The 15596-nt window shown below is 40.4% G+C and overlaps 1 protein-coding gene across 1 annotated transcript in view; it reads left to right on the top strand.

The window, feature by feature from the left end:
* The first annotated feature begins 10451 nt into the window (after nucleotides 1-10451).
* The window catches only part of EML6 (EMAP like 6), a 157739-nt gene continuing 152594 nt past the window's right edge, over nucleotides 10452-15596 (top strand). The window contains exon 1 of the mRNA XM_067294690.1: nucleotides 10452-10648. Coding sequence (XP_067150791.1) covers nucleotides 10452-10648 — 197 coding nt within the window. The remainder of the gene's footprint in view (nucleotides 10649-15596) is intronic.

Below are 15596 nucleotides of genomic sequence, written 5' to 3' on the forward strand. Positions count from 1 at the left end.
TGGGTGTTCACTGAATAGCCATGAAGAAACAGCCCTAAAGGTATGCCTGGATAAAGGCAGGCAGTAACCCTCTAGAGATCACCTGGAAATCACAGGCTCATTGGGAGAGCCTTGAGGTGCGAGGTGAAAGAGCGCGTGACAGTGTTTCAGCAATGCAGAGGCCCCGCAGCTGCGGTTTGCTCACCCGGGCGGCTCCAGCAGCTCCGTGGGGCTCCAAGGACCACCCTGGTCAGTCTAGTCCATGCTTCTGGGGCCCGAGGAGTGCCAAGCACAGCAGTCTGTAACAGATGACTTTTATTGATCAGGTCTATGTGGTGGACTATGTCCTGGCCTGCATTTACACATGTAGCAAAACAAATATATTATGGATGGTCAGAAGGACTATCTCTCCAGGTTAGGATTTGAAAGAATGTGGTATGTCTGATGTTTCAGAAATGAGCTTGCTTCACATTTGAGAGTGGAAAAGACTGCTTTTTTTTTTCTTTTTCTAGTGCTATCTCAGGCCAGATCCTAGGCTCAGCATTTAATCAATGCAAATCAGTATTTCCACCCATAAGGAATAAGAGCTTAGAGCCAATTCCCCCATTATTATTTTGTAGTTAAATTGTAAAATCATTGAGATGCATCAATCAGGTTTGGATTAATGTAATGCCAGGCAACAAAAAAACAAACTAGATCACAATTCTTGCCTTTGATCCCTCCCCAGCTCCCAATCCCCAAGTTCTCATGGGTTTTATATACTTTTAAAAATTATTTACAGCTCTAATAAATATTACTCATTTTGAAAGACCAATTAATAAGCATTCTCAGTGCTTCTGCTGTACATTCATCCATAAAAATATGAGTTATAAAATGGTGTTTTGTGTGGCAAAGATCTAGGACACAACACAGATGTTTCTGGGAGGGAAAACCTCAGTGTTCATTGTTAATCACAGCTCTTTTAGATATGTATAGAGTGGGCAGAATATATCACAGAGATGGGAGTTAATTTGAGAAGTGGTGCTTTTTAGTATCTCCTGTACAAGACATGCTTTAAAAAAAGAAACAAGCAACAGTGAATGGTCACTTTGGCAGATGATGAATATGATGTATGTCATTCAGGTAATATACAGGATGCTACATTAGTCATGTTTTATCTAATAATGACAACGAAACAGAGACAGGAATAAATAAAAAAAATCAGCTGGCTGAGCAAGATATAAGCACAATCTCTCATAGGAGTTAAAACTTGGAAAATATTCACATGCAAAAGTTGGTGGCTGGTTGTGTGTCTGTGTTTGTGCATGCTTGCTCTTAACTGTGGTCTTTAGACCTTGGAAAATATTAACAAAAGACAAACAGCAAAATCCCTCTTCTAATGTTGTGGCTTATGTAGCCTTTCTCATGAGCATCTAGCTCCTCCACATGTATGTGGGCAAAGCTTCTCTCAGACAGCTTATATTTTCTCGTTTTAATGCCAGCACAGAGGCATTTAAAAATTAGGAACAAAAGGATCTACAAATTAAATCCAATATTGTAAATATGTTTATGTTATTTGCACTTTCTAATTGTTGTTGCCTATGTCCGGTTGGAATAGATAATACTATATAGATTACAAAAAACAAAACAAAACACATTTTTCTTAAATGTGGATGCAGCGCCCAAGCCACAGGTCTAAAAAGGGGCCAAAGATTTTCTCATTACCATCATGGCTTATTCTTGTTTACTTCATGCAAGCAACATGCACAGTAGTAAAACTCCATGATATTCAGGATCACTGTAACTGGATTCTTACAGCTCCCTGTTTCTACATCCTACCACTAAAATCATTCATCTAATTTACACTGGAAATAAATCGTGCCGCCCAGTAAACAGGACCCCATTCTTGCATCTGTGTAGAAAACACAGACACCTTAGCTGAGCCCCTCCCTTTCTGCCAAGCACTCAGCCAGGCCTGTGTGCTGGAGTCCCTGGAGCTGCTCACGTTTCCAACTGACACCATTTTTCTGCAGCTAAACTGAAGGCTCAGCAGCCCCGCTGAATCCAGTTCTGGCAATACTTACTTGACCTATTGGGGTGTGCTGGCTAAGGGCTGTTGTCCCATCTGAATAAGGGACTTGGCCGCCTTCTCTCTCCTGTCCACTGCAGACATTGGCAACACAAGGAGCTGCTGAATCTGGGCATCCTTCACTTTGCCTTCCTGGAAATCCTGCAAGAAGAAAGTGAAAGGTTGGATTAAATGCTTAACTGGCTATTGGCTAGGCAAAGCCAATAAATAAAATATTGCTTTCTTAAGCATTTATTAAGATTGTAACACTTCGGAGTAGCAAAGGCATCTATTATTTGAAAAGTAATACCTGACCCCTGATGCCACACAAATAGTTTTTTACATTTGAAGGGAAAAGTACCTATCATGGGGTATATGCCCCAGGGTAGGCTAACAGGCTCCTTGCCCCAAATGAGGAGGAAAAATGGTGTTGCTATTACAAAATATTATATATCTTTTCATTATGTTCTTAAATATATTTCAAAGTATTACTTTGATGAGAGTTAAGTTGGAAATACATTCAGATCACTCTTTTTGAACATGAATGCCCCTTTTTACTGAGGTTCCTGCTCTGTCTTGGTTTGTATTTCTCCCTCCCAGCCTTCCTCATATTTGTGACACTGGAAATTCCAAAACTCCATGTGTGTTCATTATAGTTGCTAGCCTAAAATAAAGCTTTTTTTTATTAGGCCTCTATATCAAAAATTACATTGTTAGATTTTTACAGTATTAATAATAAAGAGAAAACATGAAAGCATCAGTGATATTTAATGTTGTACTGACAATGAACAGTAGGTTGCAGTATTGAGGAAGATTTTCAGCAACATGACATATCCTAATAGAAAGTGAATAATATTCTTTTTTTTAAACCAAAAATAATCGTCATCATGAAAAGATAATTTATTCACCACCAAAAATGTTTTCCACCAAGTCTTTGTAAACACAGATTCTAGAAAAATAGGTGAGACTGAACTTGTAGTTTCACATGTTTTGCTTTAAGGTTTTCTTACTGTTGTTTGGGATGTTGGTTTATGACTAGTGTACTTAGTTGCTACAGTAATAATACGATTTATAATGAGTCATCTTTTTTAAAGTGAGGGTACATTGTTTAGTAAAACAATGTGTATTGCTTAATGCCCCCACACTTTGCCAATATTAAATATCACAAGAAAAGAACATGCCAACATTTTACTGCAGGATGAAATACAAAGTTCAGCTTGGCCACTGTTACTCACAGGAAGGTGACAGCCATGCAACCAGAGACCTGAAATAATTATTTTATTTTTTGTTTGTCCTTGCTGAGTAGGTAGAGGGCCTACTTTTCATTGACAGAGCTCTATAGTTACATGTAGTACAGCTTTTGGGAGACCAATGAGTAGAAAGACTTAGGATTGGTAATTGTCAAGCACAAGTTAAGTGACTTAGAGAAAGAAAACCAGTACTAAAGCATACAAGGTAAGTTTCTCGAAGCAATGTTAGAAGAAAATGTGGGTAGATGTATCCCCACTGCCAATGAAAGCACCTCAAAAGCACCACATGAAGCAGTATAACTGTATTAATGTAGTATGACCAGTCTGTGTGGTGATTTTTGCTTTTAGATTCTGTTCTTTGTAAGAATAATTAAATAATTTTATTTTGGCATTACAAAAGTTATTTTGCAAATACAAAGATATTGATGATAACTATCATTTTAAAAGAAGCAAATGGATAAAATATGATTAAAGGAGAAGTTACAAATATTACTTCAAAGGCTAAAGACTGGTAATTTAAATGAATGGAAAGTGAAAATGAATCCATCATAGTTCTACACATAAGAACAATATGAAGATGTAAAATAGCTTCTGCTAAGTAATTTATCATAGAAAAACATCTTTGGGTATGAAACAGCAACTAAAATTAAGTGCTTCTTCAGACAGCCCTTTGCAGTAAGCAATTTCCTTTGCATTTAGATAGAACTGTGGCGAGCTTTTCAGAGACTCATAGACAAAAAAATAATGAATACATGGATATACTATGCATCTAAGACAGTGCAAGTAAATTGCTTACACATATGAGAATTTGGTTTAACATTTTTACATCAATGATATAATGCCACAGAACATTTCTTAAAGAGAAAGCTGAGATCACATGGAAGTTATTCCATTGGATAACTGAGATGAGAAATGATGAAGACACCAAATATTCCAGGTTAATGATTAGAACAGATATGAGATTAGAATGTGAACTCAACATGAAAAACACTTTCGTAATATATTTTTACTGGATTAAGAGAAGGCTGAATTGAAAACAAGTATAGGTTCAAATTTAAGTGTGATACAGATAATCAAGTCAGATGATTCTTTAACTGTGTTATTTATACATCACCAAAACAAAATAAACAAAACAAATCCAGAAAACTGTTCATTCATGATATATAGACAAGAATGGGCCACTTGAAACCTAGATGTCCAACTGTAATTATTCTGATTTATGTGACAGGCTAGGTGGTAGCAAACCATAGGTTGGGTATGTTCTATCTCACTCTCACGTGATGTCTCCAGTAGCCAATTATTTCTGTTACCTGAGATACTTTTTTAAATTTATAGTGTTATATATGATAAATTGGAAAGACAGAAAAATACATTGTGTATAAGTACTAGTTACAATCCCTTTAACTATGTGTGAATCCCCTAGAGGCTCCTTGTTTGTTTCATATTTGGGAACCATACAGAGAAGCACCAAGTCATGCTTTGAAAAGATAACCTGCAGCTAAACTAAAGCATGGCTTGAGGACTGCTAGGGAATTCACAATTCATTGGAAGTCTTACTAGAGACCCACAGCCACTAGTTAACAAAATTTTTCCACATTCTCACATTTCAGAGCAGACAAAAATAAAGTAATGAGATTAAAATTGTTTCTGCATAGCTGCATAAAGATCTTTCACCCAGGCTTCCAGTACAAGTGGATTTGCATGTCTGTGGGTAAAGTAACACATGGCTTCTTGAAAGCTATTCTTCCCTCTGCCCTCATGAAGCTGCATAAAGAGTATGAATGTGAGAGGTTATACCAAATTTCTCTTCTAGAAGGCAAAGGTCCTGCCTGCATGTGACTCACTGTGGCAGCATCATCAGTGGGATGACCTAAATCCAGTACGTGACCTGTTGGGGAAAGGAGAGCAGAGTAAAGGCAGACAAAATGCTAGTATATTTTATTAGCATTTTCTTGATGTTAGAAGTAAAATAACAATAAGAAAATAGTATAAATAACTACTCACATGCTGGGTAGATAAAACTACATATCTAATTATGTAAGATAAATGATGAAGTTCTGAATCATATCTTGATCACTTCTATCGCTAAGTGAGATTTGCAGGATATGTGTGAACCCAAACTTCATCATGTCTTCTATTTATTGTTATTCCATTTATGTTCTCTGCAACTGGACCAGTAACATATTCTTCTACATAACATCATTATATACATTAGAGAATGAGGAATTAGGATTATACAGCACATAACTGATGTGTTCATTTTTTGCAGATTTGTGTTTATCAAAGATGTAACAACACTCAGCACTTAAATACACAGTGTTTAAGAACAGAAGAATAATGGACAATGCCATAGGTAACAAAATATTACACTGAATTTAAAACTGTTTTCTTGAACTACTTATCTAAAGTGCAAATACTATTTCCTAATTACAATGCAGCTAAAACCTTTTGACATTCAGCGATAGTATATCACTTTATTATTAATGCTACTAATCCTAGAAATCTTTCAGGACAAGCATTATTGCACCAGAACTGGTGCTCAGTATTAAACTGTTTGCTCCTAAAACAAGAAGCATAGCTTGTCTATTCAGGGACAGCAAAAGGCACTTCTGAAAACAAATGCTGTAACAATAAAATATAAGAAAATGAAGTATCTTAAATCCTTAGGAGTTTCTTTGTGTTAAAAATTAAATAAAAATTTAATTATTTTATACACATTTTCTATACAGCTACCTTAGGGAGTGAGGGGGTGGAGAGTTGATTTAACAATTATATATTTCTTAAAAAGTACTAAGGGTCTACTGGAATTTTCAAAGTCCCTAAGTTGATTTAACTAAATGAGTGGGAGGCAGAAACAAAGGCACTCATGAAAATACTACACTCTATCTGTATTTGAAATACTTCAAATAGCTTTTAAAAGCATTCAAATTACATGCAGAATGGACGTGAACAAGGGTTAAAGTATAGCGTAAATAACTGTTAAAAGTCTTTGCAAGTACATTCCTCAAGGACCATTGAAACAGAGGATATTTTACACAGTTCTATCATACATGCAGTCCTGAAGATCTGGCATATTACCAAAGGGAAATTAATTCCAAAGACAAAGGACTTGTGCTATGCAAGCTCTGTTGCTTTTTCTGGAAAGTTCAGTCTTAGCAACCAGAAGCAAGAGTCCCAACAGATTTTAGACTGCAAAGATCAGTATACAGAGGTAACTGACTTTTTAGCCAGTCAGTGCGTTAGTTACATATCAGTTTATCCACAGTCTCAAAGCTCGTTGAAAAGTATGCTTCAGAAATCCCAAATGAGGTAGCTTTACAGCATTTCTCTTCAAGTGTCTTTTTTCCCACAAATTTTAGCTGCCAGCAAAAATATATTTGCTGTTGTCTATTTTCAGTTATCATTCCTTTTGAAATAGGCTTTTGCAGTAACTGATTGAGTGCTTGGCAACAACAAACAGTCATTTTAATGGCTGTATACATTTGGACAAAGCAAGATGTGTATTTTGGTGTGTGACTGCTGAAATGATTTGACAGGTAACTGCTGGAAACAAAACTGAATGCAGTACAAGGGGTGACTGTGAAGAAATGATCAGCTAACATAGCCCTATTTTCATTTTTCTGAATTATCAGGAAAATTTTGGATATGACAGTGAACTGGAGAAGCAGAAACATGATTTTTATTATGTGAATTTTTTTTGAAAGAAATGTTCCTCCTTCCTGAAATAAAGCAGCCGTTCTTGAATCCTGACCATCCCTGTTTTCCTCCCTGCAGCCCCTTCTCCGACCATCTTAGGTGATGGTATGCTGACAGTTACTCCGTGCTCCTGGCTCCTCAAAGATTTGGGGCTAACCCCGGGGCAAAGATCTGCACAGAGCTACAAAGCCCCTGAATTTCTGGTCTCTGTAAGAAGCAAGTATGGAAGCCCTCTTTCTGGGCTATTTAAATCACATAGCACTGGCGCAGCAAGCCACTATAACATCTGAGGGAAGGATGGTATGTTCCAGGGCTGGGTGAACTTGTATTAAATGTCTCTTTTTCAGATTGCTGAATATTTATCTTACATGAATAAGATAACCCACAATAGGATTATAAAAGTAAAAACAAGACAGCTCCATCCACAATACACAGCAAATTACTGGAGAAAATTGTGAATATTCTACATTTCATACAAACATAATATTAAACATGAATATTATGCAGTAATTTATATATTTCTGGATATGTAGTCTTTCTAATCTCTGTCATAACTCAGAAATTGTATCTAGACATATTCTTGCTCCTTCTCTCTGTTCACTTTAGTTTATGTCTGTACAAGACAAGGTTTCCATACGGACATACCACCTAACATGGCAAACACCTGAAGCTACCAGCGTAGAACTTCCTAGAAACTTGGATGTCTGTTTATTGTTGATTTTCAGACCTAATCCTGGCAGAGAGAGAAATGATTGCATTAATTTGTAAGAATAAAGACTGGAATTCACCGTCTCTTCTCCTTAAACTGTGGTTTTTGAAGAAAAAAGAAACTGACTTAAGCATGTAACTCAAAGGGAGGCTCAACGATTAAATCCTGAACGGATAAAAATGCCCATTTCCTGCAAGGCCTCTTTGCATTTTCTGCTGGTTTGCTAGCTGCATAGCTGCTAGTGGGTGGCCAGTTCTCCTCCGTTATTGTACCAGAGTCCACGTCCACCTCACAAGGCACCCACGCACCTCTCACGGGTCTAGAAAACACCCGGTGGAGCATCATGGCTGTTGCCAGCCACCAAGACTTTACCCACGCCGGCAGTAGTTTCGCCGTTCCCCTCTCCCCCCCGTTTGAACTCCTGCGGTCGGGGAGCGCCCGGCTCCCTCCCCTCCCCTCCCCTCCCTCCCCCCGGGCCGCGAGGCGCCTGAGGGCGAGCCACGGCCCCGCCGCCAACGGGCGGGAAGCGCCGCCGGCGGCCGTTGGGCCGCGCGCGCCCGCCTTCCCCGCTACGGCGCCGGCGGGGGTGGGGGGAGGGGGCACCGCGGGGCTGCCCGCGTGCCGGGCGCGCGCTCCCCGCCGCGGCCGTTGCACCACCGCCCCAGCCCCCGCCCGCGCCGCAGAGCCGTCCCCACGGCAACCGCCCGCCGCGGCGCCGCACGGCACCCTGGGAGTTGTAGTCGCCTCCTGCCCGCCTCCGGCAGGCTGCGCAGTGGGGCGCGGGCCCCGCCGGAACTCGCCTCCCCATGAGCCGCCGCGGGGGCGGGGGCGGGGGCGCTGAGGGATGGGCGACGCGGTTGCCAACCAAGCCCGGGCAAGTCTCCGAAGGCGGCGGCGCCGCCCCTCGCTCGCCCCCACGCCGAGCGGGGCCCGAGCGGCCTCGGGAGCGCGCCCGGCCGTGCGTGCGGGAGCCCCGGCGGCGGCGGCGGGGGGGAGCGCGCCATTCCCCCCGCGCTGCCGCTCGCCTCCGGTGCGCACGGGCGCGGCGGAGGGGGAGCCGCTGCTCCGGCCGAGCGGCCGCCGTCCCCGCCGTCCCCCGCAGGCAGGCGGCGCTGCGAGCGGGACGCCCGGCGCGTGTGCGCGGCCCCGGCGCCGCCGGGCGGCGGGTCAGCTCTGCCCCGGTGGGCTGGCCGGCGCCGCGGCCCCCCTGCCGCGGCGGGGCTGCTCCGCCCGTGCCGGGCGGCTCCCCTGGCTGCGAGAGGGACTGCTGGCCGGGGGGCGATGAGCGATGATATTCCCTCTGGAGACTGTTGCTCTGGGTGTGATGCCAGGCTTTCCTCTAAGGTTTGGTTTGCTTCAAGCGTGGAGCGTAATTCATTGCGAGCGGGTTGTATCGCTTGCGGGTTATATTGCCTGTGTTCCGGGTACCCCGGGGAGCAGTGCTGGCGCTGTGCAGTTTATGTAACCCGATATCAACACGCTGCTTTTCAGTTTGGGCAGGTAACGAATATAAGACATATTCTGTGGGGAAAGGTAAATCTCTTAGTCTGGTCGTGGGTAGTTTATTTCCTCCGTCTCTTCCATCTGGTACTCCACTGTGTTGTCTCTAAGAACGACTCTGACTTTCTCCTCGGATTCAGTAGTCTCTTCCCTGCGTCTGTGGCCGAGATCTTTGCAGGGTTGGATCTGGTCTCTTGTTGAGTGACACTATAAAGTGGTGGATGTCTTATCACAAACAACACACGGTAACCATTCTTGACTGATGATAATACAAATCACGCTTCAGAAAAAGGAGGAGAGAAATAAGGAAATATATTCCTTGGGGATGTCATTCCAAAGGATGACTGTGAATAAAAAATAAATAAATACAAGCTCCTCAACCTTATAGGAAATTGGAGTGTTTTGTGATCACAAAAAGGGAACAAAACATTGTTCGAATTAAATAGTTGCACTAGATTCCCCAAACAGGAAGTTTTGGGTTCTGGGGAATAAGGAAAGATGGGGTAATTTTACCAGATTTATATTGGATGTTGTATATGAATCCCCTCTCTCTCAATAGCATCTCATATGATGACTGACAATTGCACTGGATCTTGCTGGAAAGGCTTGGAAGACTTAGACCACTGAGAACTGTCACAGCACAGATTCAGACAGTGCTGGGACACCCTCCATGTTCCACTCCCCCCCCCCCCCCAGTCAAAGTAGTCACTTTGCATTTTAAATATGCATGCATTCGGCAATTCAAATACATGTTTGTTTGTTTTTCTTTCAGTTTTGACTCAATGACAAATATCTTGGAAAGCAGAACATTCCTTTTTGCAAGGAGACAAGAAGGTGCAGTGCAGGGCATACAGCAGGGAGTCTTTGGCAGGTGGTGGTGACGCACAGAAGTTACTTTGCCTTTGGAGAAAAAAAAGGCCTGTCTGCTATTTATGTAGGTGTGTTTTTGTTAACTCCCTTCAACCCCAAGAAGTTGTCTGGGCTGCACAGCAGCGGGGAAACAGCAGCTGTTCATCCTGGGCAGCAGAAGATTATGGTGGCAGCACAGCAGTAAGAGCGGCAGTGGCGGCAGCGGCAGCAATAGCAGACCTGATCTGCGAATGTGTTTTCCGTTTAAGACCATCACTGGAAAGTGCAACCTGAAGATTCGGCAGCTGGGCAGAGATTGCTAATGTTTTAAAGGGGAAAACCTTTAAGGGGGAAGGAGTTAAGGGAAGGAGGGGCAACACTGGATTTTGTGTGTGCTAGTGGGGAGAGGGGATTGGTTATCATGGCGGATCGGACAGCTCCTAGATGTCAGCTCCGTCTGGAGTGGGTTTACGGGTACAGGGGTCACCAGTGCCGCAACAACCTGTACTACACAGCAGGCAAAGAGGTGGTTTACTTCGTGGCTGGAGTCGGAGTGGTTTATAACACCAGAGAACACAGCCAGAAATTCTTCCTGGGACACAACGATGATATTATCAGGTAAGGGGGCAGACTTTTCTTGTGGTGGGGTGGGGTGGGATTTAAAGGGAAAGGAGGAGAATGTAGAGCTGCTAAAATATCCCCTCCTTGCTTCAAACAGCTCAGCTGGTAGCTGTCATTTTAAAGAAGCACAGATTTATTTTCAAGGGTCTGTGTTAAAGCTGGATATCTAGATCTTGTTGATTATTATTATTTTTGTAGCAAAGCTTCAGAATGTTTTAATGTTAAGATAGAAGACAGGTTTTTCTTTTGCAGCTGCACCAGTAGCAAAACAGTCAGCTACGCTACAGAAATGCATGGGGAAGATCTTAATGCAACAGTGCTGCAAAATTGTGGATCCAGCACCTTAATCTTGTCAGTGCTGGGACCCAAGTTCATTGATACTGATGCCTAAAAGAAGGCAATTGTAGCTCTCCTTACACCCAACAAATCCCAGCACAAGAGCACCATAAATCTGGCACATAGTTCAAGCCAATCTTTTCTATACAATCCTGAAAATTTCACTTAAAATCAAGTTTAGCTGTTTGTACTCCAACCAGAAATTACAAGCGTGCTGGTGCAAGATGGCTACAGAAGCACAGGTTTTGCTCCTGCTCTGTCCAGTTTTTTGGTCCCTGTCTTTTAAATTCTATCTAAGGAGTTCAATCACTGTTATTGTACTACAGAAATACTGATTCTACTATACCCAGTGTGATAACATTACAGAAATATGGTTACTGACTTTAGCTAGCCTTTTAAGAATTCTGTCCAAAATTCAGAAATTACATCAGTAAAACAGAAAATTAATGTTGGCTCTGCTATTTTATGGCAGAAATCTGAACCTAGAATATCCTGGTAAAGAAAGTTGCATGGTAATGACACTCGTCTCAGGCGAGCTAACTGCTGCCCTCCCTATTCACCTGAATTCAGAATGAATGAAGTGTTTTCATGGTGATGTGAAATCAGAATAGTCCCAGGTGAATCAGGTTGCTGCAGTACTGTGGAAACATCTGCTGAAGTCAGTAAGTATTTTGACAGTAACAAAATCGTATAGTTGTCATATAATCATTCTGGAGTCTTGTTTACAGAAAAACACCTACTTTTCCCAGAGAGAGCTTTTGGCTGCTATGTATACTAGTAGCTTTATTCTCCTCCCCTTTATAATCTGTGTTAAAGCAATAGCATTTCATGAATACAGTGGGGGCACATAGAAGTTTATTCTGGTTTCAGAGTTATTAGCAGTTGAAGAAGGATATTTAAATAGACACTTGGCTGCTCAGATCCCTAAAAGCAGATTGAGTGTATTAGATGCATCCACAATATCTCAGGAAATGTGATCTTCGTGTATTGCATGGATGGTAAGTTTTGATACTTTATGGGGTGGAAGATGTAGTATGTATATCAATTTGTATATTTGTCAGCTTATATGTGAATTCTCACTCAAAAATAGCAAGATAGTTTGTCAAGACACATTTACATATATCTACTGGTTTTTTTTTTTTTTGGTTGGACACTGATGCTTTGATTTATTTATTTATTTTTAATGTTCCATCTGCTGAGGAAAAAGTGTCCTGATTATTATACTTGACAATACCTCCCCCCAAAACCCATCCATATTGTATAACTTCTGTACCTTGTCCTTTAAGGAGTATCTCGTGTTAGGAGATTGCTTTTGGCAATGTCATATTTAAAATATAAATTGGGAATAGAAGGAATATGCATGTTTGATATATGTACCTTGACACCATCTATGCTTGTTTCTACTCTTTTAAGAAAACTAGCAGTCACCTGTTCAAATTAGCAGGTGTTTTGATGGCCGGCTATGTTCCACTCATGTTCAACTAATACTTCTGAAAGATGAATTCCATTTCTGATCTGTAACAAGCTCAGAGTTCTGTAGATTGAACATAGGTTCAACAGTGGATGAAACATTTTCGCCCAGAAAGCATTAACAGGGCCCAAGTAGGAGTTTCTTTCAGCTCTTAGTGGACAAGAAAAGTTGCTGTTATATGGTGATTAAGGAAGGAGAGATCTTGTGTTTAAGAGTTTCCAAAATGTTGCTAGAATATTCTATTGTTTGCATTTGTTAATGGTTGATGCTTTTATGCCTTTGGTGCATTTGGTAGCCCTTACTGATGGAATCACTTTAATGATTTTAAACTAGATGATTCCTTGTATGATTATCACTGATGTGGCTAACAGGTGTTTAAGTTGTTATATTTTAGGCATAACGGCTAGCACCTAACACCGGCTCCTTCTGTATAGAAGGCTTTCAGTGAGTACTACTTTGTGGAAAAAAACTGATGAACCCATGACTCAGAGGGTTGAGAGCCTGTAAATTACCCTGAAGTGTTTGTTAAAATCATGGATGTAGCGATTTTTCCTTGGATAAAAGGTCATGCGTTTAAAAATACTTTTCCTGTTTTCTCAAGTTTAATGGTCCTGCCTCTTGCTTTGTATCAAGATAATGCAATTAGACACAACCTAGTTTTGGCTATAGTAGACTGTATTGGATTAACGGTGAATGAAATTTTTTCAAGATTCATACCTGAAAAATAAGTGCCATTTGTACAAGGAACTTAACCTATTGCATTCAGCTAATAAGGTAGATGTTCAAAGTGTGAGCAAGTGTGTTAAGCGTGTTGTTTTCTGTGTGAGGAAACTAAAAGGTGCTGTATTTCCAAGCTCTGTCTCCTTTTAACTTGATAGTGAGATGAGACCCTGAACTGCCTCATCTAACTTTGAAGGTAGCCCTGCTTTGTTCAGGGGGCTGGACTATGTGACCTCCAGAGCTCCTCTTCCAACAGAAAGTATTCCAAGTTTGTTGGTTTTTTTTTTTTTTTGAGGGTCACTTCCAGTTACATAATACAGTTGTTTTTACATGTTATTTAATTGTAGAATAGTTAAAACTATATCCAATAGCTGATTATCAAATGTTAGTATTGATTATCAAGTGTTGTTATTGTAAAACAGAATCAACACATAGCTGAAATTAATAGAGTTGGTTCTGGTCTTTCAAGACTACTGATGCATTTTATCTGGAGATTAAGAAGACGTGTCATTTATAAAGTTTTCCTTACAGTAAAAGAGCATGAGATACACCCTATTTTTTTCCCTTTCTCTCCCCTCCCCCCCCCTTTTTAATGAAAGCTTTGATTATTGAGCACAATATAGCAGCTCAGGGGTGGTGAAGGTCAGAATATTCCTCTTTTCTCTCCCTAAACGCTAAACCCTAAAGTATGTCTATATTGCAGACCACAAAGCAACCACAAATTGGCTTGCCTGTTAGCTCTATGGTGTGCTTGATTGTTCTTGAAATGTGGTCTAGCTAAGGTAAAGTTAGCACAGCTATTATAACATTTTAGTGTAGAAAGCGTAGATATATCCTTATGCATGTGACTTATTCTCTTTGAATTCAGTCATCTGTGCTTTGCAGGATTAGGCCTCAGAAGCTGTAATAATAACATCTGGGGATGGTTTTCCTTCTTGACTAATTTAAAAGTGGGCATTTGCAGCAGCTCATTATATTGGCTGTAAGTTAATGTATTAATGAAAATCTTGCAATTCATGCAGTGCCAGTGATTTCAATGAAATTTGTGTAAATGTAGAATTTGTTTAGTATAACCACTTGCAGTACTGCATCATTAGTTTTGACAGTAATTGAACAATTTAAAAAGTACAGAAGTGGGGAAAAACCCGACAGGTTTCCTGACTCTTACACTGTATGTTACTTATGTAACAGCAAGCAATTGGATCACTTCCCTTTCTCTCTCAATGAAATGTTGAACGAGGGGCAGTTCTTTCCTGTAATTTTTCTGCAGTTTATGCACATGAAGGCCAAAAATAGCTTGCCACAGGAAATACAAATATAATCAGTGGACATATTTCTCATTATGATTTAAAATGCAATTGATTTCATTTTTTTTATTTTTTTTAAACAAATTTGTAAACACAGGTTCCTAATCTTGAGAAATGTTTGCAATAGTGGTAACAGTTATTGCTTTTCCCTGTTGTTCTATTTCCAAGAATTTCTGCAGTATTGATCGTTTTTCCTGACTATGTCAAAACTTACTCAGAGAATATCTTTGACATTTTATCAAACTTCATCTGCACATTTCATATTCTGCATAACATGTGATTTCTGAATTTACCTTGTCAGATACGTTTAAGTATCTGATGTATTGTAATATTATGCATTTACAAAAGCATGTTTTGTATTCCAGCTGGCTTAAAATAAATTGCCTGTGAGGCAGGGTACCACAAAAGATTGCCCAGTTTCTCTGCAGTCTTTGCTGCCTAGGGATGTTAACCAGAAAGAAAGGCTGTAATCTGTGTATACTAAAGCATGTTATTTATGTAAGTCTGGTTACAATGTAATAATAATGTAGGATTTATCAGAATATCACTTAAGTATGTTGGTGTGTGTGTGTTCTACTGTGCTGACAGACTGAGATTACAAAATGTGGATGTGCTGGTGGTGGTGGGATTTCCTGGGTTGAGTGAGTGACTAGCAGCCTGGTTTGTTCTTTAGACTGATCGTTTCAGGAGATAGGATGTATATTAGGACATGACTACATGTTTTCTTGTCTTCATGCAGTTCTGGAAAAAGAAGTGTGATGCTTGAAGCAATGTATAAATTGTGGAGTATAGAAAATGTAATTCTGGAATAAATAAATTGATGGCAGAGGGATACAAATCAGAAACCCAGTGTTTAAAATACCTAAATTTTACTTAATACATATCATATATTTACGTTGAAGGGATCTAAGATACTATAAACTTATGTATAGTTGCTACTTTTTAATGGTAAATGCAAGTACTTGTTTGCTATAGACTGATATACAAGATACTGTGGTTATTTTCCTCTGATGGGGAAAAAAAAAAATTGTACATGCAGAACTGCTGAAATTTAGCGACTTAAGAGATAGAAAAGTAGCAATCAAGCCATACAGGATTTTCAGCAACAGAA

This window comes from Apteryx mantelli, chromosome 3, assembly GCF_036417845.1.
Source record: "Apteryx mantelli isolate bAptMan1 chromosome 3, bAptMan1.hap1, whole genome shotgun sequence".
Lineage (NCBI taxonomy): Eukaryota > Metazoa > Chordata > Aves > Apterygiformes > Apterygidae > Apteryx > Apteryx mantelli.